Genomic DNA, 27,101 nt, shown 5'->3' on the forward strand with positions numbered 1-27,101 from the left:
TAAAAATGATTATTGATATAATTTGTGTTCAATTAATCAAATTATTAAAAAAAAAAATATTACACATTTGTTAGGTACCTATAATATATAAGTTATAATAATTAATGATGATTGATGATACCTAAGAAATTACAAAATTACATTACTTGTCGTGGTGAAACGGGCGTCATGAGGTGAAGGACTTAAATGTACAGGGCCAAAGGTCTAAGTTAGGCCCACAAAAATGGTTCGATATTTTGTCTATGTACAAAAATAAAAAACAATACCTTTTCAGGTGCTCATTGAAGCTGCATTAGGAAAGCGAGAGGAAAATAATTTTTAACGAAGGCTGTGATAATCTAAGAAAAATAATTACTTCCAGTAATTATATCCTCACTACTATCCCAATAAGTATGCACAAATTATTTTTGCTCAAAATTTAATACTTGAAAATAGTTGTCTATACTCAACGGTTGAAAAGTAAGATTTAAAGGTAAAGTCGAATTTCTTAGGGACGTTCACTACACCGACGTCTTCGCCGATAATAAAAATTCAAACACAATATTATTCAATGAGTATGACGTATACAACACGGTTGTTCTAGATTGTCAATCCAAAATATTGTCATTTAACAAGCTAACAGATTTTATACTGTGTGGGTGTAAATTAATGAAAACTAAGTCAAACTTATAAGATAAAACAATAACGCGCAACAAATAGGGTTTTTATCGGATCCACCGGTGCTGTATGGGTCTGTTCTATGTACAATTAACTTACATAGCCAATGTATATTGGCATAACCTAATGAAAAAAACCACACGGTTCATTTCTTTCGGTTCCAGTAGTTTTTGACCTAAAAACTACTGTTTTCACGACAGTCCGTATGCCTATTATATGATACACCGTTTTAAATTCGACTGCTACGAGAATGTAATTGGGATTTTATGCTTTCTATATGTAGAACCTAGCAAATTCATTACACGAAATTATATAACCTACGTACGATGTGCTGATGTGCACTATTGTACTACCAAGTTTGTGTACTTAAGTATTGATAAAACATTACCATATTATTATAATAGTACTACAACGCCGGGCCATCGAGCTGAGTACAACACATTATTTACTTAATAACGGGTACTTAAATATATTTTAGTGTATTAGTTATTAATTATTAATATACTATACAAAGACATGGTTAAAATTAAATAGAACGTAGTACAAGCTGTGTGATAAATTCAATAAATATCAACATTATATAATATAGGTATTAAACTATTTAACGTTTAATTCAATGTTTACTGTATTGTATTAAACTTGTACATTTGTTTTGTCTTCAAAATATATACTTCTAGTTGAGAATGTTTACTACCGCTTTCGCATCGAGGTCTCTCAATAAAAGACAGAACACTAGTTCTTGATACTAGATACTGTACTAACCAGAAGTCTGAAGCAATCTACATTTTTTTTTATATATTACTGACCTTAATTTTAGAAACTATCTGTTCTAGTTAGTTGTATACAAGTATTATTTTAATACTCGTAGAAGTGTATAATTATTATAGAAAAAAAAATGTTTGTTTACTATAGAAATTAGAATTATAAATTTGGTATTACATAATTAAAACCTGCACTAGTTTGAAGGCCGCAATGTAGTGTTGTTGTAATTAATACTATTTTCTGTTAGTTTATTTATTAACGTTAAAATACATTTGATAACAAATACTTCGCTTTGTATGAAGCTAAAAGATTTTATTGGAAGCAAATTTTGAACCAGTCGGATAACACTTCGTGAAATCGTGGTCAATCGACTTTCTTTTGTTTTCCTAAGCGATTTTTTGGAGAAACCAGTTTGAAATATACACATTTTATGTAAAATTTTCTGTTTACGAAAAAAAATATTAGACAGTCTAAAATTTTAGGCAACACGAAAAACCAACTTTATAGATTATAAACTCAATTTTAATGTTTTTCTCCTACTCGAAAAAAAATTAATACTTTTTTCATAAAGTTGAGATTATTTTACATAAAAAACCGGATTTTTAATCTATTTTATTATTTTTTATGGCTGAAGGTACTCTAAAAAAACGATAAAAAAGAAGAGTAAAAAAAAAATCTAAAAACACTTTATACGGCCAAAATAATCGAAAAAAAATCTAAGAACATTTCTTTTATTGTAACAGACATGCAGGGTAAGTTTCAAAAAAAGTTCTGCGGATGGGGGGGGTGCTTCAATAGTTTGTTCGTTTTGGCGTTTTGTCCTAGATATATGTTATACTCAATAAATTGACCTCAATAAACATGTAACGCGAGTGACAAAACTGACTCCCCGTGTTAGATCCACTCGGAAGGTTTTTTTTTTTTTGATAATTTTTCACTAACCGGATAACCGATCGATCAGGTCGGGCAGCGTTTATAATAAGACAGTACTACATTATTATACGCGATGTTCACCACTAGAGCAGCCGTATCCAAAAAACCGATGCGCTCATCGTCGGCGATAATCATAGTACATAGCATTGTATACATTGAAATTATTTTATAGACCAGCAGCCACATTAATAGATATTATATTATATGGTATTATTTTACCATATTACGGTCATATGTGTGACGTTGGGGCAACGGCGAAGGTCGCTTATACGTCCCTACCGGCTACCAGCTCTCGGCGAAGCGTCGTGGCCCGTGGCGGCGGCGGCGGCGGCACCCGCGAAGAAGATCCACGGGCAAACTAGAGGAAAGACGATATACCGCGGAGGTAGCGGCGGTGGGGATACCGCGGTAACCGGGCAAAATACGTAAAAAGAACGGTGTTAGGCGGCGGCGGCGGCGGGCGGGGAAAGACGGCCGCTTCGACTGTGGAGGGGAGCGGCGGGGCGGCGGCGAAAGCCGGTTTCTCTGGTGGGGGTCGCCGCCGTAATACGCGTAGCGCTAGCGCGCACCGAAATACCTGGTTCACCTGGCCGTATCACCTGGTTGCCCCCCCCCCCCGCCGTCGCCGCCGCGCACCGTTTTACCTGTGGCGTACACACTGTATATCCTACTCCATGGCCGCCGCCCGTGTGGCGTACAATATCTAGAATATATCTATACTGTACATTATCGTATGCTTACCTGCCTCCGTCCTACCTACCTGCCTACCTATCTACCTACCTCGGGGCCGGTTGGTTACAAGTTACAACGCAACCGAGCGCCGACGACACTCGTCAACGTTCGGTCTCTCCGGTGTGCGCGCACGTTCGGTTCGCACACGGTACACGCACACATATACTTGCACACATTCACACACACTCACACACAAGCTTCACGCGAGTCGGGTTATTTTTTAAATATATATTTTTTTTTTTTTGGGTATCCGTCGTACCTAAACAATACGTCTAGTAAGTAGTAGAAAAATTTCGGGGAAAAAAAAATTAAACCGTGTGTGGTGTATGCTCGTGGAAAACGCGCCTGTCCGCCGAAGGAATCCGTCGAATTCCTGTACACACGAAACCGCACCGTCCGCCGTGGCCGCGCAGGATCGTTATTAGATAAAAAAAAATAAATAAATAGATCTCCGTCAAAAGAATAAGGAAAAAAAAAGTTCGCTTCAGAATAATCAATTGTATTATCGTTTTATTAGTTTTCTTACGTCGCGATCGCGTTATCCGTGTGTAAATCCAGAAGCAAATTTTATCCTGTTTTGGACGAGGGACAACCCGGCGGATAACGGATACGAAAAAAAAAAGGGGTAAACGGTGAGTATAAACGATAACAAACAACAATTATTATCATAAATATTGTGTTGCACACGCGTGCGATGGTTTTTTTTTTTTATGAAAAATTTACCACCGACGATAGCAACAGGTATATTATATCGTGTCCCTGTCAGTTGTTGTTTTCCCTCTCGCTCGCCCCCGCGCAATCAACGTGGATGTATCGACAAGAATTTTTAACGTTCCCAGCACCAAAAACAATGGTCGATCGCACTGCGGTTGTAAAACATACAAATACAAATTTCATCGACAACCCCCGTCGAAATAACAAAAAAAAAAAATCAATTAACCCCGTTAAAATATCGTCTAAAATTAGATTTGTCTTATCACTTATTTACAACAAAACACAAAAATATAATAATATGTAATGTAATGTTTTCGCTAGCCGTAGTGTAACTGTTAGACAGCCGGTAAACAGAGCAGTCGAGAACGGTTCTATTGATAGTGTAAACGATAATAATAATAATAATAATATTATTTATCAATGATACCTGGCGTCTGGTGGTGAAGTCGAGTATTATATCGAGTTTCCGGTTCGGCGTTTTTTTTCAGTCTCGTTCCCGCAATTAAACCTTAAAATATTTTTTACCATTACTACACGGTTCGGACAAAACGTCGAATGTTTACACCAGAGGTTTTCAGTGCGTAAATACGCGCATCGGTTCGTTTGTTGCCGGTTTCAAGCAGTTTTACGCTACATTTGGTTTGGATTTCACAAGATATAATATTTTCTAATTAGAAAACGCACATAACACCGCGGATTACGATCGTCGTCGCCATAGTGGTCGTAAACATTGTGAAAGTCGAACCATAGTATCACCGGCCCGAATTAACACTTATCACATACAACAAACGTTAATTAGCCTGTTAAACGGCTGGTAAACAATTAGGTACGTCGCGTCAGCCGACAAACAGATTGTACGCACTGTCGACCGACCAGACCAGAGCGGAGCTGGTGTAGGTATATAAAGCTTTGTACTTATCATATGCATGTAAAGAGCAAACTTATTGTCGCCCTAACGCAAAAAAAGTAATTGCTATCTATTGGCTATTAGGGAGTCAATATGTTATCCATAAATTATGTCATTTATAACTTGACTAACCTTTATGGCGATTATTCAACTATAAATTGCCGCTCAGCTTCCTTGTAAGTAATACTTGTAAAATGCAAATGTTATACATTTTATGTGGTTGTAGTAATATTGGCGTTTCAATAATGAGATGACGCGAATATTTGTGTTTTTATTTTTTCGGATTCTAAAATAATATTTTACATTTTGTTTTTAAGAATTTATGATTTAAGATTATTTATTTAATACTTTCATTAATTAATTTAAGTTGATTTTGTTAAAAAACTATTACTTCAGTATTATTGTATAGTATACAAAAAAAAAAATCAGTTCCAACTACAATCAAATCAACCACTCTCGTGCATAGAGTGGTTGATTTATGCCAAGTTGCGTTAAGTTTTAATGAATCTTTATATGATTAACGGTGTCTTCTTACATCAAATAGAGTAGAGACCCGTGGTTTGTTCTTTACATTTTAATGGCCCTTTAAAATAATCAATTTGTAAAACTCGTAAAATATACAGTACTTAAATAATAATATTTTTTATGGGTGTCCAAAAGACTTTAGAACATTGAACCTTGACGTAGAATTGCATGAAAATGTTATAAAGTTTATGAATTGTTAAAATGTGATGAACCAAAAGTGATGAACCGCACTTAATGTCTATTGATTCAATATCATATTTCAGTGAAAGTTAATGCAACCCTGTATAGATAATTGTTTTTTTTGTATCCTGAAAATGAGTTAACTAGTCAATAGGTTTTGCACAGTTTTGGTAGCCCTCTTCTATCCTGCCAGTTAGCCTATACTATACATCTATAATAAGACCAGCTGACTTCGCACAAATTTCAAATGTTTTTGTCGTTGACCGAACGACACCGCACGTTTCTTTTTAAACAATTTTCCTGAACAATAATAATTTTTAATGGAGTATGCTTCGTGATGCATAGCCGTAAGACGACAGCAGTTGACATTCCCAATGGTGTCTCGGTAAAGGTATTTTTGATAACTCGCTCCCACCTTCCTCCTGTACTTGTCGCTTAGATTAAGAAAATCTTCACGGGATGGCCTCAAATATCCGTCTTAAACCTTAATGCGCAATACCCTCTCCCCTAAAACTGGCTCAGCCTCTCTCAGAGTCACTGATGCAACTAATATATTTCTGTGCTACTTCATTGACCAAAACGTAAATAATATACTTGAGCTCTACTCTTACAAAGTGCTAAAAAAAGCGTTTATAACTATTAATTGTTTGAAATAAAGTAGCAATGGGATAATTAATAAATAGTATTGCTATTATATTGGTAGAATTTATAGTAATTGATGATAAATTATGCAAGACTATAATGGACACTGAATTTGAAGAAGATGTAAATAGAATAATGTTAATTGAGGTGGAATGAGGCAACGGGGACGTTGTGTGACATTAGAGTGAAAGGAAAACCTAATAAAATGGTAGGGAGGCTAGCAATGATATTTGGAAGTGATTGTTGTGCGCTGAATGAGAAAGATGAAAGGACAATGGAAGTGACTGAAATGAGAATGGCGAGATGGACGTGTGGAGTGAATAGGTTAGATGGAATTAAGATTGAGTATATAAGAAACAGTTTTGGTGTTATGCCAATAGCAGAAAAAAATGAGAAAAGTCAGTTTGAGACGTTTGGACATGATGAATAAAAAATAAAACAAGTTAGACGGAGATCAATGTAAAATGATTTAAATGTATAGAGGTAGATCAAAAAAGATGAGGGTGGATGAAAAAAGCTCCCTTAGAATTTCGGTAAAATATAAAACCGTTATTAGGGCTACGCCAAATTTATTGCTGACATTTTTTAAGAGCCTATAGAAGTTAAGAAGGAATTTTACCCTAGCCCCCGTCTAATTATTTCAATGAGGGATGTGATTTAGAGATGTCTGGAGCAAATGAAGACAATGTGACGAATAAAAATTTAGGTTGACCTCGTTTATATGGGATAAGGCGAAGATGAATAGTAATTAGGGGAGAGAGGGGATAGGCAAGAGGGGTGAAACGGGAAGCTGAAAACGTTCCATTTAATTTAGGACTGTTTAAATTCGGCGTCCTTATTTATATTGACTTTAGAGCCTCTCCCTAAGTCTAGTTACGCCACTGCTAAAAATATGGCATACACATGTGTTGATTTTTTCTTTTGAAATAGATCACGATGAATGGGTAAATTATATCTAGAAAAGCGAAAAAAAATAATTACCAAATTATTTTGATATTTCGGTGATAATTTATTAATTTTTCTCCTTTATTTTGATATAATCTCGAATACTGATAGGATAATTATGAAATACATTTTCCATAAAGACAAGTCCATTTCTGTGTGTGAATAATTGATTTAATAGCTCAACTTTCTTGAAATTGGAGAAAAAATTAGTTCTTTGAAAAATTAGTCAGTTAATTTTTTTCTATTTCCATCACACTAACCGACGACAGCGACAAATTATACCAAACGTTAAGTTCAGTATTGTATTGACCACTCAAATTAAACTCGGAGACCCTTCAAACGGGTAGCGACGATAGACGGGCTAAAGGTGAAGGGATTACATAACACCACATACCGTGCGGCGTTTGGCTTCCACTGGTGCCCTATTCTAAAGCGACTCAAGCGGATTCATTATACCTGTATATATATATTGTGTACTTACAAGTTGTGGGATTTTATTTTTTAGTGGAAATTTCGACAGAGGTCCGTGTGTCTACCGTGTACGATACTATAATAACAGTAATGATTATTATGTCGTGTACGGTATTATATTATTATTCGCTGTGATGTGTGTCATTCGTCGTCGAAGGCGGTGCCCCCGGTGTGTTTAAGTAATATAATACAATGTTATATCTAATGATGATTGCACGAGGACCTCAAGAAGTTGTACCGCGGCCATTTCCCAACCGGAAATGTAATTTTCCTACTCGCAAAATGGGGATGTACCTAGTAATTATTATTATTATTGTACGTCGCATCTTATTAAAATATTTTTGCCGGTTTGTCCTTTGAGTGGGCGACCACAAAGTCCGACTACTTACTACTGTTGTTTTTACTTACTGATACGAATGCAGGTACGATACTTACTATTCGTTACGGTGAAAGAGCGTCCATATTATAGTATACAACTATAATGTGTGTACACCGAGAGAGAAACGAGTAACACGAATAACTGGTTTAAGACGCGGCGATTGGTTTTTTTTACATGGACACGTTTTTTTTTTTTTTTAATTTTTCTCTCGAAATCGCGTCCGGTCCACCGCGACGACTTGTCCTAGGGATTTGTTTATTTTGTTGATCCGGGTGTACTTGAAAAGTCCACCAAATCGTGGTAACGGTTTTTGTTTTGGTTGTGTATCGATTTTTCGACTATTTTTGTTTTAGCCGGAGCACCATATGGGGAATGGGATACTGATGATATTATGTTATGCCTAGGTCATAATAATGTTAGGTATATATTTCGTTGGCCGGCAGAACTATTCAACTATACTGTACATATTATTATACTATGCTCTCGACATCCTGTCTGCAGATTTTAAATAATCACAGCTCGTATATTAACGTTATTACATTACTCTGTACCGACCGACAAAACAAAAGTATAAGATTTTTTTTCACTAGATAACGCTGTAATAGTCCTGGGTTGTTTATTGTTGTCCGTAAAATTACAATGTATGTGACGTGCGTATCGTACCGATCGTACATGTGATAATGCGTTCGAGACTGATACCAATGTATTATTATAACATTATTGTGTACCTATCTATATATACATACTAATTAGGTATGGCGTTTATTCGTACGTCGCGACCAGGCATGCTTGTGTTTCGATCTGGTTTTTTCAAACGAATTCTCACCGAGGTCGTCAAAACTGCAATGTGGTATTATTTTATTATTATGTAATACTAAAAAAATAATATAAAAAAACAACTCTAGTTAGTTTGGCCACAGAATACATATTTTTGTCTGTGGTTTGGCGTATAACCCGCGACGGTCTCTCCTCAAGGCGTCCGGGTCACAAGATGTTTTCATCTAGGCCAGTAGTGTTTCGGTTAAGTTGAACGGGCGTTTGACGAGCGGTCGTCGTTTTTGCTCCAATTCGTCACACAAACTGTCGGCCCAAGTACAAAATATACCACACAAAAGTTTACCACTCGAAACCGTTCATATATTTTATCAACGTCCTTCCGACCGTGTCGCGTGTATCAAACCCTGTTCGCCTCTTCCTCGCTGCACCCCCCCCCCCCCCCCCGCCCCACGCCTACCCTGAGTATCGATACAAAATCATATTGTTTCTGTACGGCCACCTGTTCCGGGAAAAAAATTATTTTCCACAGGTTCATCGGCCGTGCAACGGTTTCCGGCCATCACCACTTCGGATCGCCATTGCGGTGACTGTGAAAGCCTACTCAGCCGCGGTCTCATTAATATACATATATATATATATATATTTTTTTTTTTTATCCGAACCTGAACGTATCTGTTGGTTTTGGTCTATATAATAATAATTGTCGTCGTTGGTCTATGACCGGGTTACGATCCTTTGCGCTAATAACCGCGCACCTCGTTAAAATCTCAAAAGTACCCGTTCGACGACAATTAGTGACTGTCAGAGAATTTCCTTTGGTTACGGAACACTTGTGTCGCGTACACGAGAAAAATTGCCATGAAAACGGTTGGATGCATTATTGGCTGCTATATCATTGCACTACAGTCGAGGAAGTAACCAACCGTAGTCGTAAGCACTTGTTTCAAATATCAGGATAACTTGAAGAAATGTCTGAAGTCATTGCGTGGTATGTTACTACTAGGAGTGTGCAAATGAGTTGGTTTAACACAAGAGTTGCCATATTTTCTCATACCATATGGATGTACCTGTACATACTTGAAAACTAAAATTGCTGCTGCGATAGAAATACATCTGAAAATAATATTCGATTGTTTGACCTACTGACCCATACTTCTTCGTAAAGATCCAAACAATGCAGATAAAATATTTAAATTCAAGCAATACGGAATATCTATATTATCACCATTGAACACTATGCAAAATAATCAAGAATCATGGCATTTGCCTCTTAAACTAGGCACTCATACTCTTATTACCTGAGTAAAACAATCCAATTTTGGGCAAGTAATCAATTGAGCTGGGTAAAAGTTGTAGTTGAAAATATTATTTAATACGTTCTATTTCTTTTTAATGAAAAGTTTACAGTTCAACATGAAAGATTCTAGGTATATTGTTTAAGGCAGAAGGCTGTTTTATTGTATTATAGCATACGCGCGTCAATACCCTTCACTTTATTAGTTGTATATACGGTGTACGTTTAGTCTTTTTGGTGTGACGTTTTTTTTCCTCGAGAAAAAAAAAGAGAAATCGTATCATCGATAGAGTAGGTATGACAAAAGAACAAAACAATGAATATAAAAAAAAATTACCTCAGTATAAATTCGTTTCAATTACAAAATTGTTTAATATTATTCTGTCAGATTTTATCGAATTCAAATGGGTTTTCTTCGTGGATTATTCAGAAACGGGTGTCCGATACATCAAACGATTTTTGTCACGTGTCTCCTGTCCAAAAACACAATATTATAACATGTAATGCGATATTGCACACCAAGACGACGGCCCTGGGCAAAAGTGACGTGTCCCCATTACATTTTATTACCTATACCATAACCTGGAACTTCAGTGTAAACATTGCCAAGGTCGTGAAAATTCGTTTTATTAACATAATTTATATTAGTTATTGCCGCCGGTCGAACTTCATAACTGTAAAGAATATACTCATTCAAGATGTTAGTTAAAAAAAATATCAAACTATTTATTATAATTAATGACTTAAGTTTTTACCCACGTTTACTATGCACAATTTTTCTTAACAATGCATTTCGGGCTTGTTAACGACTTCTTGAGTTATAGGTAAATGGATATTAGATGTCTTTTATTACTATATTATTATATATATACATAACAAATATTTTACCCATCGATTCCGTTACCTCATGGCAAAGTCTGTATTTTCTCCAAAAGAATAATGCGATCAAACGGAGTAGGTATTTCTAAGCAAATGGAATCAATGTAAATTCGTTTCTTATATTAAATAATCAACAATTTTGAAGTTTAATTGAATGTTTTAAACTATATATTAACCGATAAGACAATACTTCATAAATATTACACATTCGCCTCATTCGATCTGAAGATGTACTGTGACGGTCGCACTAGTTCTTGACAGACTTACATAGAAATTTGAATAAATATGTCAAATCCTCGCGTCAGTGTATACAGGGGAGGGGGTTACACTGTATTGTTATATTACGATACAATATTTTACTCTAAAATATATTATTTTCAACACGTACAATATGGCATTTGGACTTAATTTACCGTTATATGTAAATTAACAAATATGTGATATGAAAATTTGAAGAGGCAGCGATGGCCGCACTGTCACCTTAAACTTATTAACGCGTTTGTGCTCAAGATTGGAATTTTCCATTATTTAACTGTTTTTTTTATTTTTATTTTTTGTACACAGGTGATGGGGAATGACATCCAACGTACCGCCGACGGACTGTGATATTAGGACGACGGGGGAGGTAGAGGAGGTGGAGCAACCACAACAGGACTGCAGCGACACCCTCCGGAAGAACAGCACGGCGGCCACTGCGATGCGAGTGACCCAACCGTACCTATGTGCCTTGTACGTGGCCACCGCCGGCCACCAGGGCAACCTGCTCGGGTCCGACGAACACGAGATTGTCCTTCTCATCTACGTCGTCATAGACATGGCCACCAACCAGGTAAGATAAAATTTAATATTTCAAAAACGCAATGTAGACATACGTTTAACTGGAGTTCACAAAATAGACACCTTTTGAATAATTTACCCTGAAGACGTTTGCAATGGGGGGGGGGGAGGAGGAGGTATCAGGTAACAACTAAATTGTAATACCTGTTACTTACAATTTTTGTAAGTCGACTTTTTGTAGCGGTTTTGCAACTCGAAAATAATATGTTTAATCGATTTCGCGTTTGTCCGACATTCGTTCGACCGTGGTGTGTAATTTTAGTAGTATTTTTAGAACGTCCTTGCCTGCCGTCGATTCCGTTGTATAATGAAATTAATAATATCGCGGCGTATAATAATTTCAGTGCCGATCTGTTATCCACTCTCTGTTTCTCCCTCTGTCCGCCTCTTATGTTTTTCTCTGCAACGTTCGATTTTAATTTCCCTCGATAAGCGGACGAGAACGGTAATTACCCTTTATTACGTCCGCGATGCACAATATCATTAGGACGGTAATATTATGATACACACGGCGCGCACGCACGCCACGTTCGTTTTGTATATTAGCCTCGCAACCGGTTCCGTTCCGTAGAAGACGCAAGACCTAAGAAATGAGTATAAAACGTTGTCGGCAATTGCGGCAACGCTCGTGATAATGTTATTTATATATGTCTTATAAAAGTCGGAGAACTCTTCGGTCGGTTAGACAGACGTGTGCTGCGAACCGAAGATTGCCACTATTAGGTCTGCTGATCTGATGCTGTCAACGTTTTATTGTTTGACCACAAAAATAAGCGGTTCGATGGTCGGTTTGATCAACTTGCGCGTTCGTCCAAGACAAAACTGTAATTATTACCGAATACAATTTACCAATTATAAATGTACCCAATACGAGAGCGTACTCGGCCTTAAGTATGCAGCCAAAATCAAATTATCTCTTATTGTAGACCATATTTTAGGTAAATTACATTTTATCCATAATATAATACAATATACCTACCTAAATAAAAATAGTCACGATAAAAAAACAAATTCTAACGAAAATGGGCCCTTCAGCATTATATTCTAGAACTTTAAGTATACTAAATTTGTCCTAATTAACAAATATTAAAGTATAAAAAGAAAATTCAAAAAAGTCTAATATCTTTTAGGTTATTGAATGGGCCACAGTTAACCAATCACCCGGTATTATTTATTTATTTATTTATAGATTATACGGGCTGGGCCTTTTTGGATATAACAATTGAGATAACACATAATACACTATTATACTGATCATAGATTAGGTCCTACCGAATTCATACAATTTAACCCTTTTTCATGTTCCAAAATGTGTACGTGTATGGTATAATATGTGTGTAGACTTTCGTTTTTTCGCCCTCGTCATTGAGTTTGCTCCGTGAGGGAAACCTCTGTATGTTGTATAGTATAATATTTTATAATATGTGTCTACACTCTACCTGTACGTTACGGCGCGTCCGGAGGGTCGTAAATATAATCGAACAACGACGGTGTTGCAACCGAAAAGGCGTTTTGTCATTGTCTGTGTTCTGAAAAAGGTCTGTGCAATTTATGACGTCAGAGGTGCCTTTGTATTTATAGTTGCTTGCGCGGTAGTAGCTGGTTCTTACAGCAGCAGGGGTTCAAAAAATTGATATCTTCCTCGGCCGAGATCTAGAAGAAAAGTTCGTGTATTTCAATTTGCTGCGAGTTCGTTTCGCAGTATAATACGTCGACGAACAGTATCATTTTAATACACAACATGTACGTCGATGATCTAACTGTGTTAGTTGCTAACAGAATTGCATTTCAAACGTATGTAAACTACCGGGTTATGCGCACGACGTTTCACGCCCTTGCTTTTAAAAATCAAAAGACGATGGTGTTTATTTGTTATTAATCATGTAATGTGTCGCGCCCAAGACTTAATTAATTAATTGGGACCAAAACAAACAAGTGGTTGATAAAATTGACCAATGACACAATTTTTTTTTTTTGTTCGTATTTGTTTTACGGATTATCATTAATTTTTGATTCTGTCGTAACTGTTCCAATGGAAATTAGTCGCCGTCTCTGTTTTGTACCGCCATATACAATATAACGTTGAGTTTTTTTTTTAAATTTAAGTACGTTGCATTGTAGGCATATATGTTTTTTTGCTGATCGAGCGTCGTTACCGTGGTAGGCGGTGGGCGAGGGACAAGTCAAAATGGACGAACGCCTCCGCCCGCGACCCTGCGCTCTCTCCAAACTTATCCCGCCCAATTCTAGCCTCGACGTTTGCCCGTGGCCGCGACTTGCAACATACCGAAGTTACTAAGAGGCATAAACTTGAAAAAACAAAAAAACAAAAATACTCTTATCGCATCGCTGAAATCCGTTCTTCTTCCGTACGCATGCCAACACAATTTTAATGATAATATTATTTATTATTTTGTAACAGCCACCACACGCGATATAATAACACATAATAATATATAAAAACGATTTTTTTTAAGTAAAAACAAAATAAAAACTACTACGGTCACATGGCGCAGGATTCGGAAACGGTCCGGCAATTAGTCACAGCCGGGCGATCACGTATGTGTGTTCACGGTAGTGTAAAGATACCTGTAGGTATAGGTATACTTATATTATTATTATTATTATAGAGGTTCTGGGGTACACACGGCAAAAATAAAAAAAAAGTTATGATAATAATATTTTGTTTGCGAGTCATTCCTATATGTGCATTAATATTTAATATGATTTATTTATTTCAATCAAAACCCGCTATAGTATTATGTAAAAAAAAACCGGGTCTTAAGTATTATATTAAGCAACATAACGTATCGTACATGTATATGTAATTGTCTGCAGTCGATTTTGCAGGCAGGAGTGGGTCTAGGAATTATATCCCGCACAGGGGGAGGGGCTAATCTGACTTTAGTCTAACGCAGGTCAGTGAAAAACTCCGCACTTGTAAAGTATGAAATTTATAACTGGAAAATATTGTGAGATGTTGGTACGCCCAGGTAAAATCATTTTAATAACGTTTTTACATTTTATTTCGTACCATGGGTAGTATATATTTTATTTCTGCATTCTAGCAACTATATAACAATATGATATTTATTCTGTGCATTTGTTTGGGGATTTTGTGAACATAATATTGTATATTATTATTAGAGGCTGCATAGTGTATTATAGATGCAGTAATAATATGACGAGTCGTCCTTCGACATTTGGAAAATTATTGTTATTACATCCAAACCTAACCTACCATGGACGTTTATCGTTTATCGCGGCATAAATTTCCACTGAAAATCCATAAAAAAAATCTAGTAAATCTGACACGCGACAATCGTTTTTCGAGCGTTTTCGTGTAGGATAAAAAAAAGTTATCTACTTTTATGTCGGGAAGAAAATAATACATCAATTACGTTCGATATTGATACTTGATTACTAGACTTTTATGTTTGATATTTTGTTATTAATACCAAGAAAACGTTTATTTTAATATCTATCTTCGCATTCTGCAACCGGAATATGTGTTACAAACACAAAACCAAAAGTTTAAAAAAGCCAATACAATAACCAACTCCCTTCCCCTCGTTTCCTTGGTAATGCGATTAGTCTTTTCAAACAGAAAATTAAGTACACACTACAATCGTGGGTCGCACGCGATGAGTTCAAGGTTACCTCTGTGAGGTACCAGTTCAAGGACTCTGAACATTATCATATGTACACACACACACACACACACATGCATCATTTAATATGTATCGCACGTATATTATAATATCTGCGTTTGCAAATCGTGTAAGACGTAAGTGCTATTCGACTTGTGTTGTTTGTCTACCAAAAACTTGTATTTATTAAAAATAACCGACTAGTACACCTGGGGTCATGTAGGATAAATAGGTATACCTATTTATACATTAGCCCAAGGAGGGCTAATGTAAATGCATTTTTTTTTTATAAAAATAACAATAATTTTTCTTATTAATTGAAAACTTTGAATTATAAGATGCGTTAACACATAAAAGGATTTAATTATTTCTATGAAAAAAAAATGCACTCTAGTTTGCCTTATTTGTTTTAAATTATCTATCTTACTTGACCTTATGATATATATAGGCTGTACGTCACTTAATAATTATAATTATTTCCTAGAGTCTTGGTCAATTGTATCTATATAAACACTAAGACGAAAATTCAAGAATGTTTAACTAACAAATTTAAACATTTTTTATTTTTTTTCTAAAACTAAACTTTTACTAGTTGGTCTTTATTAAAAAATTGTTTTTAAAACCATACATTTTGAGTTTTTTTTAAATTGTATAACGTTTCAATCACATATATTTTGCAAACATAATATTATAAAGCTAATACAATTGCCTTTTTTACATTGTAGAGAAAACTGTAAACTTTTAATAAAAAATATTTAAAATTTAGACAACAGATGCAGCAAAAATGTAATTTTCTTGTCAACAAATATTTTTAAATCATTTATCTTTTAATAAGTTGGCATTTCAAATGTTTGTTGTGAATCATTGGCCAATTCTGCCAATAACAGTTAGCCGTTTCCGTTAGAGGATACCTTATTCTTGGATATTTAATTGATTCCCGGAGCTGTTACGCTATATTCAAAAGTCAAGTACACTCACTGAGTCTTAGTGAATCGTAAAAATAATAATGCAGCGCTGAAGGGATCAAAATTGTTGGCAGCAATGGAAAAAAAATAACGATAATTGCTCAACGATACGCGTTATGACCGCACAGTGGGGCCTATTAAAACAGTACCGCTTATGTCGCACTTGTTGTGCGTTTATATATAACTAGGTATACCAGGTATACTATGCAGGATATATTCATATATATGATATGCTTTCAGGACTAAGGATTCAGACGGTTTTTTCCCCGGCGTTTTTCTCTACGGTCTAGCGGTTCTCTAGGGACCTCCTCATCACGCTATAGTCTTCCTCTGGACACGCAGACAAATCACATAGGTCTATATATCTAGTAAAATAATTGCTCGGTCGCTTTTTTTTTTCTTATACACAATTTTCCTCTTTATATTGCTTTACGTTGCATTTTTAGCGCAAGCTGTTTCGTCCGTTGTGTGTTCCACTCCGGATTTATAATTGCGCGTTCGTGGTATACCGGCCGACAGCGCAGAGCGCATAGCGTAATAATTGGATTCGGAACGGTGAACACCGCCTTTCCTTTTTTGTATGTATAAGGTATATATATGTGTATATAATTCTGTTTTTTTTTCCACAACACCAACAACGACTATAGCACAATAGCCGCGTGTGACCGACGAAGTGATGGAACGAAAATGAAAAATAAAAAACTTGCATCTTGTCTTCCTATCCGTCGTCTGATCGTAACGGGTTCTCCTGTCCGCGTTGCTGTAGAAGTCTATTGATGTGTTATATGTAAGTCATAAAGGCTCAATGGCGATACCCAAGCTTCAAGATCGGTTGACCGTATTCTAAAAAAAAAACCTATTAATTAATCGTTTAAATATTCAAGATCTCTGCCTGCGCTAAAGACATACAAATGGCGGCCCCAAGTCTATTTTTTTTTTAAATCTGACCCTTTAACTTTTTTGAAGGATAGGAATTATTATTAAAATAGTAACATACCTATTTCTCCTTACTACTACCATTTGGGATTATGACAAAACATAATTGTATCGTTTTTAATAGTCATTACACATTTTTTTTTATGTATTCCATTATAATTGTCAAAATCTATAGGTTGAATGTAAAAGGTATGCTGTACAGCCATTACCTCTGCTCTACCCGTACTGGACAAATAGAAATTTGTCATTTTTAATTTCAAAACATCCGCATTCGTGGTCATCCCTACCCGTGATTATAAAACTTATGCCGGTGCACCTGAATAATGATTAATTACTAACTACCGCATTTTCTTCTACGGTTTTCCCTAATCGTTTGTTTAACTGCTGTCATTGCACATACTTGCCTCTAATCGTATATAAACACTTTGCACCTAGTCCTTTTAACGAGAAAGGCCATTGTTAGATTGATTCCAATAGATATTAAAGTATTATAGCATTGTTAATTGAATACAATATAAATATAGACAATTATTGTTAAAAACTCGAGGACATTCCATAGATTAATGTTTCACGATCATCAATACTCTCAATATAGTATCACTAATCGCTTATGCCTTTCCGTTGTGTTTTAATAGCATTTTTACGATTGCGCGCAAATAAAATATTTGCAATATTGTTGACTCTACAGTGGACTTTATGATGATTAGTTGTGGTGCAAGAGTGAATGGCACAAGTAGGTACATGATATTATATCATAACCCTCGTAGAGCTGCTACACATGGTTTAAAACTGTCTAATACATTTGCCGCTAAGTATAATATAAGTTTACCTAATTTCAAACAGACCTTTTAAGAATTAGCGTAACTACGAATTAGAGACAAGTCGAAAAGTCAATGAAATGTGTGTGCTAAGTGCTAAATGCATATTGAAGAGTTGTAGATAGTACCTAAATTTGAATTTATTTAAGTATCAATTGGAGTGCCAAGCCAATGGGAAATACTTTTTTTAAATTTATTTAAATCTCTCACTTCTAAAGTATATTTTTAGCTGCGTTAAGTACGTTATTTATAATGTGGATAAATAGTTATTGCTATTCATATAAATACCTAATAGCTATAGTCTAAGGCTATTTACAAAGGCAAAAAAATTCAGCTACAATAAAACCTGTGTAAGCAAATCAAGTTTAAATGGTTGTTTATGTTAAAGTTTGCGTTGTACTAATATTAGCACTAACTTTTGCGGTTTACTTAAACTATACAAATACTGTACTTTAATTTATAATAAACATCTATCGAAAACAACGTGTAATAATAATTTAAAACCATTCGAGTAATATACTTGGTTAAATTTTGTGGTAATGTTTTAATGCAAAATAAATAAATAGCTCTGCTGCTGTAATCGCAGTGTTTTGCCATCGATTTTAATATAAATAATAATTAATGAGCAATTCTAATTTGCAATAAAGAGAAGTATTAACTAGCAGGATAAGTAAATACTTAATAAGAGCCGCTGTCATTTTTATCGGTAGAGAAGGGCTTACCTGTATGTTAATGAGAATAAAAAAATAAATAAGATACATATCTACGATACATAATATCTTGACCGTTAATTAGTTTAATTTGGTTTTTCAACCTTTAGTTATAAGGTTAAATCCTTATAACCTAACCGTGTATACCGTATTATTATTATTATTATTATAATATATAAAAACGTTGGATATTTATATTTTGTTCTTGTCTGTAAAAGACAAGATCAAACAAGCTTTACTGGACTGATACGACGAAAACCTTGTTCTCCTTTTGGACTGGTTTTAATTCCATCGATGATTCTACTTTTAAACTAATTTTACATTATACAAGCGCTGTATAGTTAACTATACAGCGCTGTTTAATGATAAATATTTTTATTATTTAGAGATACCTATTAGATTAACCAAGTTATATATTTATACTTAGTTTAAGTACTTTGTAGATGTCTAATTAGCGGGACTTGTGAATACATCGTCGTGAAATAAGTAATTAAATTAAATTATAAAAAAATTAGTTTAATGAGATTTTGAATTTGTTCACACGAATACATGTGAACGAAATAAATATTAAACTAATAAATTTAAATAATAATTTCCATAAATGGCGCCAGACATTTGCGAGATTCTGAAACGAGCCCACACTCCTCAATGTTACATATCTGTATATTATTTTAACATTTTTGCTTCCCTGCTCTCACAATTATAATACAATATATTAAAATTGAATTACCATACAAAGAGATAGAAAATATTCCCGGTAAAATTAAAAAATTTATAATTAAATTTAAAAAAAATGTTTATGCACATCGATATAACAATACATTTTTCTTATTATTTTAATTAATATTTTTTTTTGGACAATGGATGTCCGTCAAAGTTGTATAATAATTAGTAGTATTATGAAATAAGTTATAAAATATAGTAGTTAATTATGTATTTTTGTTGTAAAAATAGAATTTGTTTACAATAATATTTAATAATTCAAATAATATAAAGACTATTATTTATAGTTTATTCCTTATGAGTATTTTTCGTAATTATAAAAAATACCGAATTTCTTTTTGGTAACAAATTAAATATAACATTAAAAACAATGCAAAATTTGCCGCCTTAGGCAGCTGCCTACTCTGCCTAATGGGAAATACGCCTTTGCCCGCTGAATTTCCAAAAGGTAGTATAACTGAAGAAGAAGCTTTCAATTTTATCAGTTTCGATGCGACAGCTATTTTTTTAATGTAGGTATTATGATTAAGATGTGTATTCACACAAAAATATTATCATACCGACAGGTATATCTTAAATATTATGCATCTAATATTTTTTTAGTTTGAGAGCAAGTGTAAAATTCGGTTGGATTCAATTCCGAAATATAATGCGACCACGAAAGTCCGACATCATGACTTTTATACTTCAAAACGGGATAATATTTTTGTGATTTTAACAGAATATTCATAGACTTTTTCTTCAAAAAACTTTCATTGTTTTGTTGTACTACATTATTTTTTTATTTCGGATAATAATAATTTTTGTTACTGATTTTTTTAATTTCAGATACGCGTTTCTTTTCATTCATTTATTTTTTCTAATTCAAGTTTTGTTACTATAAAAAAAATTAAATAAAAATCGGGGTTCTCAATCGAAGGTCGTCTACGACACGCGTTTGTGCTATACGCAAGAAGTTCCCGCAACATAAGGAGTAGAATATTATATGTACATATATATATATTTATATATAGTGTGACCACTAACCGTGACCGGGGCTTCTGGTAGCGGTTGTGTCGGTATTTATGGTTACCGGCAGCGGGGGAGGACGGTGGTGAGAGGAAAACACTGTTGCATTCACGGCTTGACGAAGAGCCCCTTCGCTTCTCTCTCTCTCTCTCTGTGCGTCGCTAGTATTCTATTTCTCCATCGTACATTATATGCTTGTTTTCTTGGTTATTTTTTTTTTCTTGTGCGCGGCGAAAAACGCCTTCTCCTCGCCGAGGTACTACTTCTTTTGTGTCGCGTCAAGGGAACTAGATGGCCGCGGAACAAAAGTGTTTCCGGAAATTCCCACAGCGTAAAAAGTGGATGGCTATATCAGAGCACACTACATTATAATATTATATTATACATCAATACTACGTTAGAGTGTAGAAAACGAATGCGTGCACGACCGATCTGTAGAAAATACATCTATAACGTGCGTGTACTGTGATATGCATATTATGATTTCCTTATTAACCTATCCTCGTTTCTCTTAATCAATCGTCCGTTCCGTCTGGTTTTGATGAACTGCAATCATTAAGATAAGACTCATTTTTTTCTTAAAATAATTTCAATTTTCTAGTTTTTCTTCTTCGGTTGGGCGCTAATTGCAAAATGCGCAGTGATGGGTAAATCATCTTTGAACCTCTTTTTTTTTTTTAGACAATCTCCGTCGATCTTTGTTAAAAGAAAACGTGCGGTCGAATTAAATTGTAATAGTATTGCCGTGCACAACCCGAAAAACAAACAACTCGGTTATAATATGCGGGAGAATGATTCGGTCAAAATGGCGAAGGCCAAAACTCGCACACAATCGTCAAGTGTGTAAATATATACCTTACGTGGCCCTAAATATGTGTCTTCAGAGCCCTAAGTACACACAGTAGCTGTTTGTGGTAGTTACATTAATCGTCTTGGGGACGAGTCAAGGATAACCTGTGCGACCTGCGTGAATACAGCGAGTCATTAAGCATGAATAGTGGGCAAGCAGGACGGCTGAGATGATCGGCCACGATTTGCCCCCACCGCTTCCCTCTTGTCAATAAATTATACATTGTATTTTCGTACAATTATTTATAACACAAGAATGGACTTCTGGTTTCGATTTTAAGTTTACGCCATATACTTACTCTATTTATAAGACCGGATGATGAATAGTCCGCGGATTCAACGATTTCAACATATGCCCGGCACCTAATGAAGACATTAGTCAAAAAGAAATCTTCTATATGAAGTGTGTGTGTGTGTGTGTTCTGTGCGGTATATATATTAAGTGACTGTTCGTATAATGCGATTTTGATGAGAACATATTATTATTATAATTTTATAATCGTTGGACGTATTTGTTTTTTTGAAGGATTAGGCCTAATCATTAACTCAACGTGTACTTAACCTACTGGCACCGTTGTCGGTGCCTCATCCCAATATCGGCACTACTACGATAGTTTTCGTTTTGGAAATAATATAAGCCACGTGTGAAATAAATGACTACTAAACCAACACTTCTAATATTACATAAATATAATCGGTAGTTACGCTGTTTAAATGTCTTGTGATGTTATACAGCACAACCTAAACGCTAAATAAACACTCATGACTACAATACTATATGATTTATAAAGTGATCCGATGAAAATGTTATTGGTAATCCTACTTCAACAAAACATTGTATTTATGGGTAGACAACATAGAGGTAGTACCTTTTTTTAATAGGTTTTTGATTGAAATCTAAAAAAATTATATTATAATGATAGGGTGGCAAATATGATTTGTAAATATGATTACGTCTCAATTTTTTAATTATCCAACTTTGGGAGTTTTCACGACGAATGACTAAGCTTTGACTATAAAGCAAGCTACCGGGTTTCGGTATTGAAGTTTTACGACACTGCCGGTATAAACAATAGAGTATGAATAATATCTGACGGTAATATTATCTGTAGCATTCTGCATTTTACAAGAGCTCATTGTTTATCTACTGTATAGACATTGAATATGATTTTGAAGGTAAACGTTATAAACTGTTCTGACCGAACAGGAAATTTAATCATATTTTTTATGGATATGTAGCTCGAGTTCGTTATAAAAATAGCGTCCTTTCAAGGCGTTTGTCGTTAGCGACAAACGATGTATCATGTAATAAAATTCTTACAATCTCTTAAAATTCTTGTAATAAAATAAACATAATATTATAATACTCTACGGGTTCGAAAATTATACTTGATGTGCAGCAAACAATTAGCAATATGTTGATTCCGGAGAACCGAGATTGCATTCAAAGGAAACTCCTTAGACTTCTTAGTCTCCGGCCATTGTAAACTGCGCCCGCGTTCTTATCAAGTGGAAAAAGGTGATTTGTAAACTGCAATGAAAACTTTGTAATTTTGCATGTTCTTGTTTTGTTTTAGAACTTTAAAATTAAAAAGGTTCATTTAAATTATTTAATTTAATGTATATTTCTATTTGAATTTCTTTTAGCTTTTCTATAAGCATAAAAATATTTGGATGAGTTGTATAAAAGCTAGAATTAAAGTGGAATGGAAAGACTCGCATGCATTGGTGGTTAAAGTTGGCTCTGCTGAAGCTTGAGCCCATATTTCAGGTGGATACTGAGCTCTTCACTTATATATACATCTATAAATAATCCGCAAATCGTGTCACTCTTTCATCGTCGGGCTTAGATGTCATTAAATAATTTACAAAATACTCAGATAAACTTTCTGGGCTTAAAAATAGTATACCGTAGCATGAACTAACACCCTTTTAATATCACTGTTCTTATTTTTATAGTCAATACTCAAGCCATTTTTTTTTATGTTTCTATTCCACGATTGTGTTAGATGAAAGCGACATCCGTGTATCTTTAGTTTATCTGAGGCCAAACAGCATAGACATTGGTAATTTATGCAATTTGGTAAAAATGGTAGCAACCCTAAAATATTAATATTTTTGTGATTTTATTGATTCGGGCGGTATTTGCATTTCATACCGATGATTAGAAGCTGGGCACAGTTTACATGTAACCTTTTTCTACTTGATAAAAACTCGGGCGCAGCTTACGTATGCCCCTTAGTCTCAATAAATTATGAGTGTATTGAAACTTATGGACTGAACTATTGGTTGGATGTATCCATGTTGTTAAAAGTTAGCTGACGTTTCGTATCCATTTTACAAGCATCTATTTATATTAAAAACATGTTGAACATCTGAAACATTCCAGCCCTGTCTATTAAGATACATTTTAGTTTTGAACATTTTATTTTTAAGTGAGAAAACTTATTTGTTTCACGCTCTATCCTTATAGTTCATCCCATTTCGTGTAAGACTTATCTTATTATATTCTGACCGCAAACGTATACAAAAAGGATTTTATATCCTTTATCATATCCTGCGAGGGTGCAAGGATCTTCTATAGTGTTTGTGTCCGCGTCACACCAGTTGGAATCCGAAGAAAAAGGGACGGGTCCAGACGGAAACCGGTCTTTTACCAAGGGGTGCTCAACGTGTGAATAGATTATTACTATCCTTTTTCTTTATAAAAACGTCTGCGGCAGATGGACGTCGATTTCTCTTTTGTAAATTTTATCAACGAAATTAATTTGAGAAATGATATTAACACAGTATTATAATATTATGTTTGATGACTCGCACAAAAGCTTGTGACTAGCAAGACATAATATGTCATTATAAATAATTCCAAATTTACAGATAAACAAATTATGTAAACCGAAATAAAGACAACAGAATCATCTATAAATATAAATTAGGTTAGATAAAAATAAATAGCGATAAATTAATGTTTGAAATAATATTTTATAGTTATTGGCCGATTCCCAATTAATATTATTATTAGCTTATGAATATTTGTGTTTTAGTCTTTGGAGAATGCAAAGCGTTTGTTATTTTTCACACATAGTTTCAACGCTCACTAATTTATTACTTAAGGCGTCAAACTTAATGGATCAACCTCGTCGCATTGTTTTTCCATTCAATCCAAGGACGCATATTTCATACATTATTATTGCTGTGTTTAATTTATTTGAAAAGTGCTGCGCTTTAAACGGCCAATGCGTTTTGTTGTACACTTTTTGTTAGCTTTATAAGTGGAATATTATGTTCAACGCGGAACTTTTAAGACGTTTTCTATCTGATACACAGTGAACCTAACCGGTGAACAATTATAATTTTCTGATAGGAATAATTTAACGGGCGTATGCGAACTGTCTGCATTGTAACCTAACCTGACCGAATATGGGTTTTGTTAATGTTTGACGTTTAAGGGATTATTGTATGATATTTTAAACGCATAGACATTAATTATACGGAACGCTTATGCGGCTCAGCATCGAGCTACGACTTATTATAATTATTTAATGGTTAACATTATTCTTGTACATAACGCAGCGCGGGCACCGTGGTAGTCATTGTGTTTTCCAAGGGTTTGAAATGTGTAAAAACACTAGTCATTTTTCTACCTAAAACAAATAGGTCGACTTTATTTTGGAAATAATTACCGTGACCGTGATCGCACACACCGAACGTACCAGGAGGTGGACCGCATAAATTATTTACTAAAACATATTTTCCCAACTATATTATTTTCGGTTCACGGGGATTTTTTAAAACAAATTTTGTGTTCTCCCTTTTTCAATGTTTTGCCTACTGTCGTCTTATTACCCAAAGTCTTTGCGAAGCGATTAGCTATACGATTTGACAACCCCACGAACCCGAAATGATCCTAAACATTAAGTCTCTGTCATATTTATAAGTCTCAGAGTGTCTTCTTGTCTTTATATCACACGTCCGTTGGCGCCATCGCGATATGAATGTGTACACTGTACAATAGACAGTGCACAATTCAGATATAAAGTGTGTTCATCGTTAAAAGGCGAACAAATGTTAAATTGACAAACACCACTTATAACTTCAGTTACAATACTATGATCAAAGTTAAATTGTACAAAACTTAGCTACCGTATCAAGATTTCGGTAAAGCATTTATTTCTCAAACAGGAAAAAAATAACATTCGCCATTAATCAAAAAACATTTTTTTTAAATACTGGCTAAATGAGATAATTGTCTTTGGGCTTAGTGTTATTATTGGTCATATAGTAATCAGGTTTTCCCTGATTCAAACACGTGAATCTAAAAATCTCATTAAAGAAAATACAATTATCGCAACAACGACATTAATGTGCTCTAAACATTTGGCCATTTGGGTCATAATAAAAATACTATATTATAATTACAATGACTGGTATTTTGTTTAAACTAACGTCATCTCATTTATTATAGTAATAATAATAAAAATAATTAACTTTATTGCAACAATATAATACAAAATATACACAATTTTAATAATTAGATTACAATATCGCAGCACCCCCTAAAAGTAAAGCTTGTGCCGGGGGAGCTAGTTGTTATCAATTTAAGTTATACATAACACCTATACCCCTATATAAGCTCATTTAGTCAGATTTTTCATCTACAAAGTGCGACATCAAAATATTATATGAGTATTAAATTTTTGTATACGCTATTATACCACCATTTATGTGAGCTCTAGTCTGTAATTCGTTTAACGCCTTGAAAAATAATTTTTTACTAAAAACGTATGACGTATGCAAATTAAAAAAACAACATTATAAAGTATGAGCTCTTTGTGTATGGCAGCTCAAGAAACACGCGAATAAAAAACATTGTCGGGTGATTTTTCTTTAGCGTTTGCTATTTGTTTTTTCTTTCAACTCAACTTCTAAGCAGTTCTTAAATTTAAACAGCTCGGAGCTTCTCTAGTTTTCGACTGTACTCTTCAGAATCATCGCCAATTAATTGCCGCTTCGTTTAAAGCATAATATTCTGAAATATATAAAATAATTTCTGTAGGCCATAAAGATAAAATAGAAGCTATCATTTTTAGACCTCTAAGTCATCTACGACAATAGCAGTTTTACTTTAATATCTATTATTAATGACTTTATGTATATAATACATATTGGATGTATAAATATACACATTTTAGTGCAATGTTTTTTTTTATATTATAATAGGAAATATATAACCACTATTTTTAGACACTCAGTCCTTGGCATCTTAAACCTTGAAATTCTCACTTTCCCTACTTTCCCGCTTATACTTAATCTGACTTCTTCACTATAGTGTCAATATATCAGGCAAGATTAGTTTAAGTACAGGTCGACTAGATGGTGTTTAAGTTAAGCTAACGAGTAGCACGTATATCAAGTTACAGGAGTTAGTGTCCGTCATCAACAATAGCTGTACTATACTTTCGCTCGCCGGTGTTGACTTTTTTGTGCATTAGTTGTTTAAGAAATGTAATTTTGATTGTCGCCCAAAGGCAATGACTATGAGAAAACAAAATCTAGTTTAGACGCATCTTAAGGTATATAATAATTACTCCAATGTGTATTCGGCTTGTGCTTTTCGCTTAACCCGATGGCCGCTTAGCGCTGATACCGGTTGTTTGCCTCTTCTTATGTGTTAGTCGAGTTCTTAAAAAAAAAAAAAAAAAAAAAAACATTAAGAATCCCCATAAATCTGTGTAGTGTGTCTTAAATCGAAAAGTCAACACGAGCGTTCGTGTGTTTCGTGCGTCCATTAAGAACACACATATACGG

General features: G+C 34.5%; 1 protein-coding gene across 3 annotated transcripts in view; it reads left to right on the forward strand.

Moving 5' to 3' along the window:
- The first annotated feature begins 3,148 nt into the window (after positions 1 to 3,148).
- The window catches only part of LOC126841450 (RNA-binding protein fusilli), a 68,144-nt gene continuing 44,191 nt past the window's right edge, over positions 3,149 to 27,101 (forward strand). Inside the window, exons 1-2 of one of the 3 annotated variants that reach the window (XM_050577938.1) lie at positions 3,149 to 3,716; positions 11,362 to 11,626. In XM_050577938.1, the coding sequence (XP_050433895.1) occupies positions 11,372 to 11,626 (255 nt within the window). In that variant the 5' untranslated portion in view covers positions 3,149 to 3,716; positions 11,362 to 11,371. The remainder of the gene's footprint in view (positions 3,717 to 11,361; positions 11,627 to 27,101) is intronic. The other 2 variants (XM_050577940.1, XM_050577941.1) reach the window with 2 other exon arrangements.

Source organism: Adelges cooleyi, unplaced genomic scaffold, assembly GCF_023614345.1.
Source record: "Adelges cooleyi isolate 19-005CV unplaced genomic scaffold, UGA_ACOO_1.1 ACOO_flye_CR_arks_rails_tigmint_CR_PRNA_381, whole genome shotgun sequence".
NCBI lineage: Eukaryota > Metazoa > Arthropoda > Insecta > Hemiptera > Adelgidae > Adelges > Adelges cooleyi.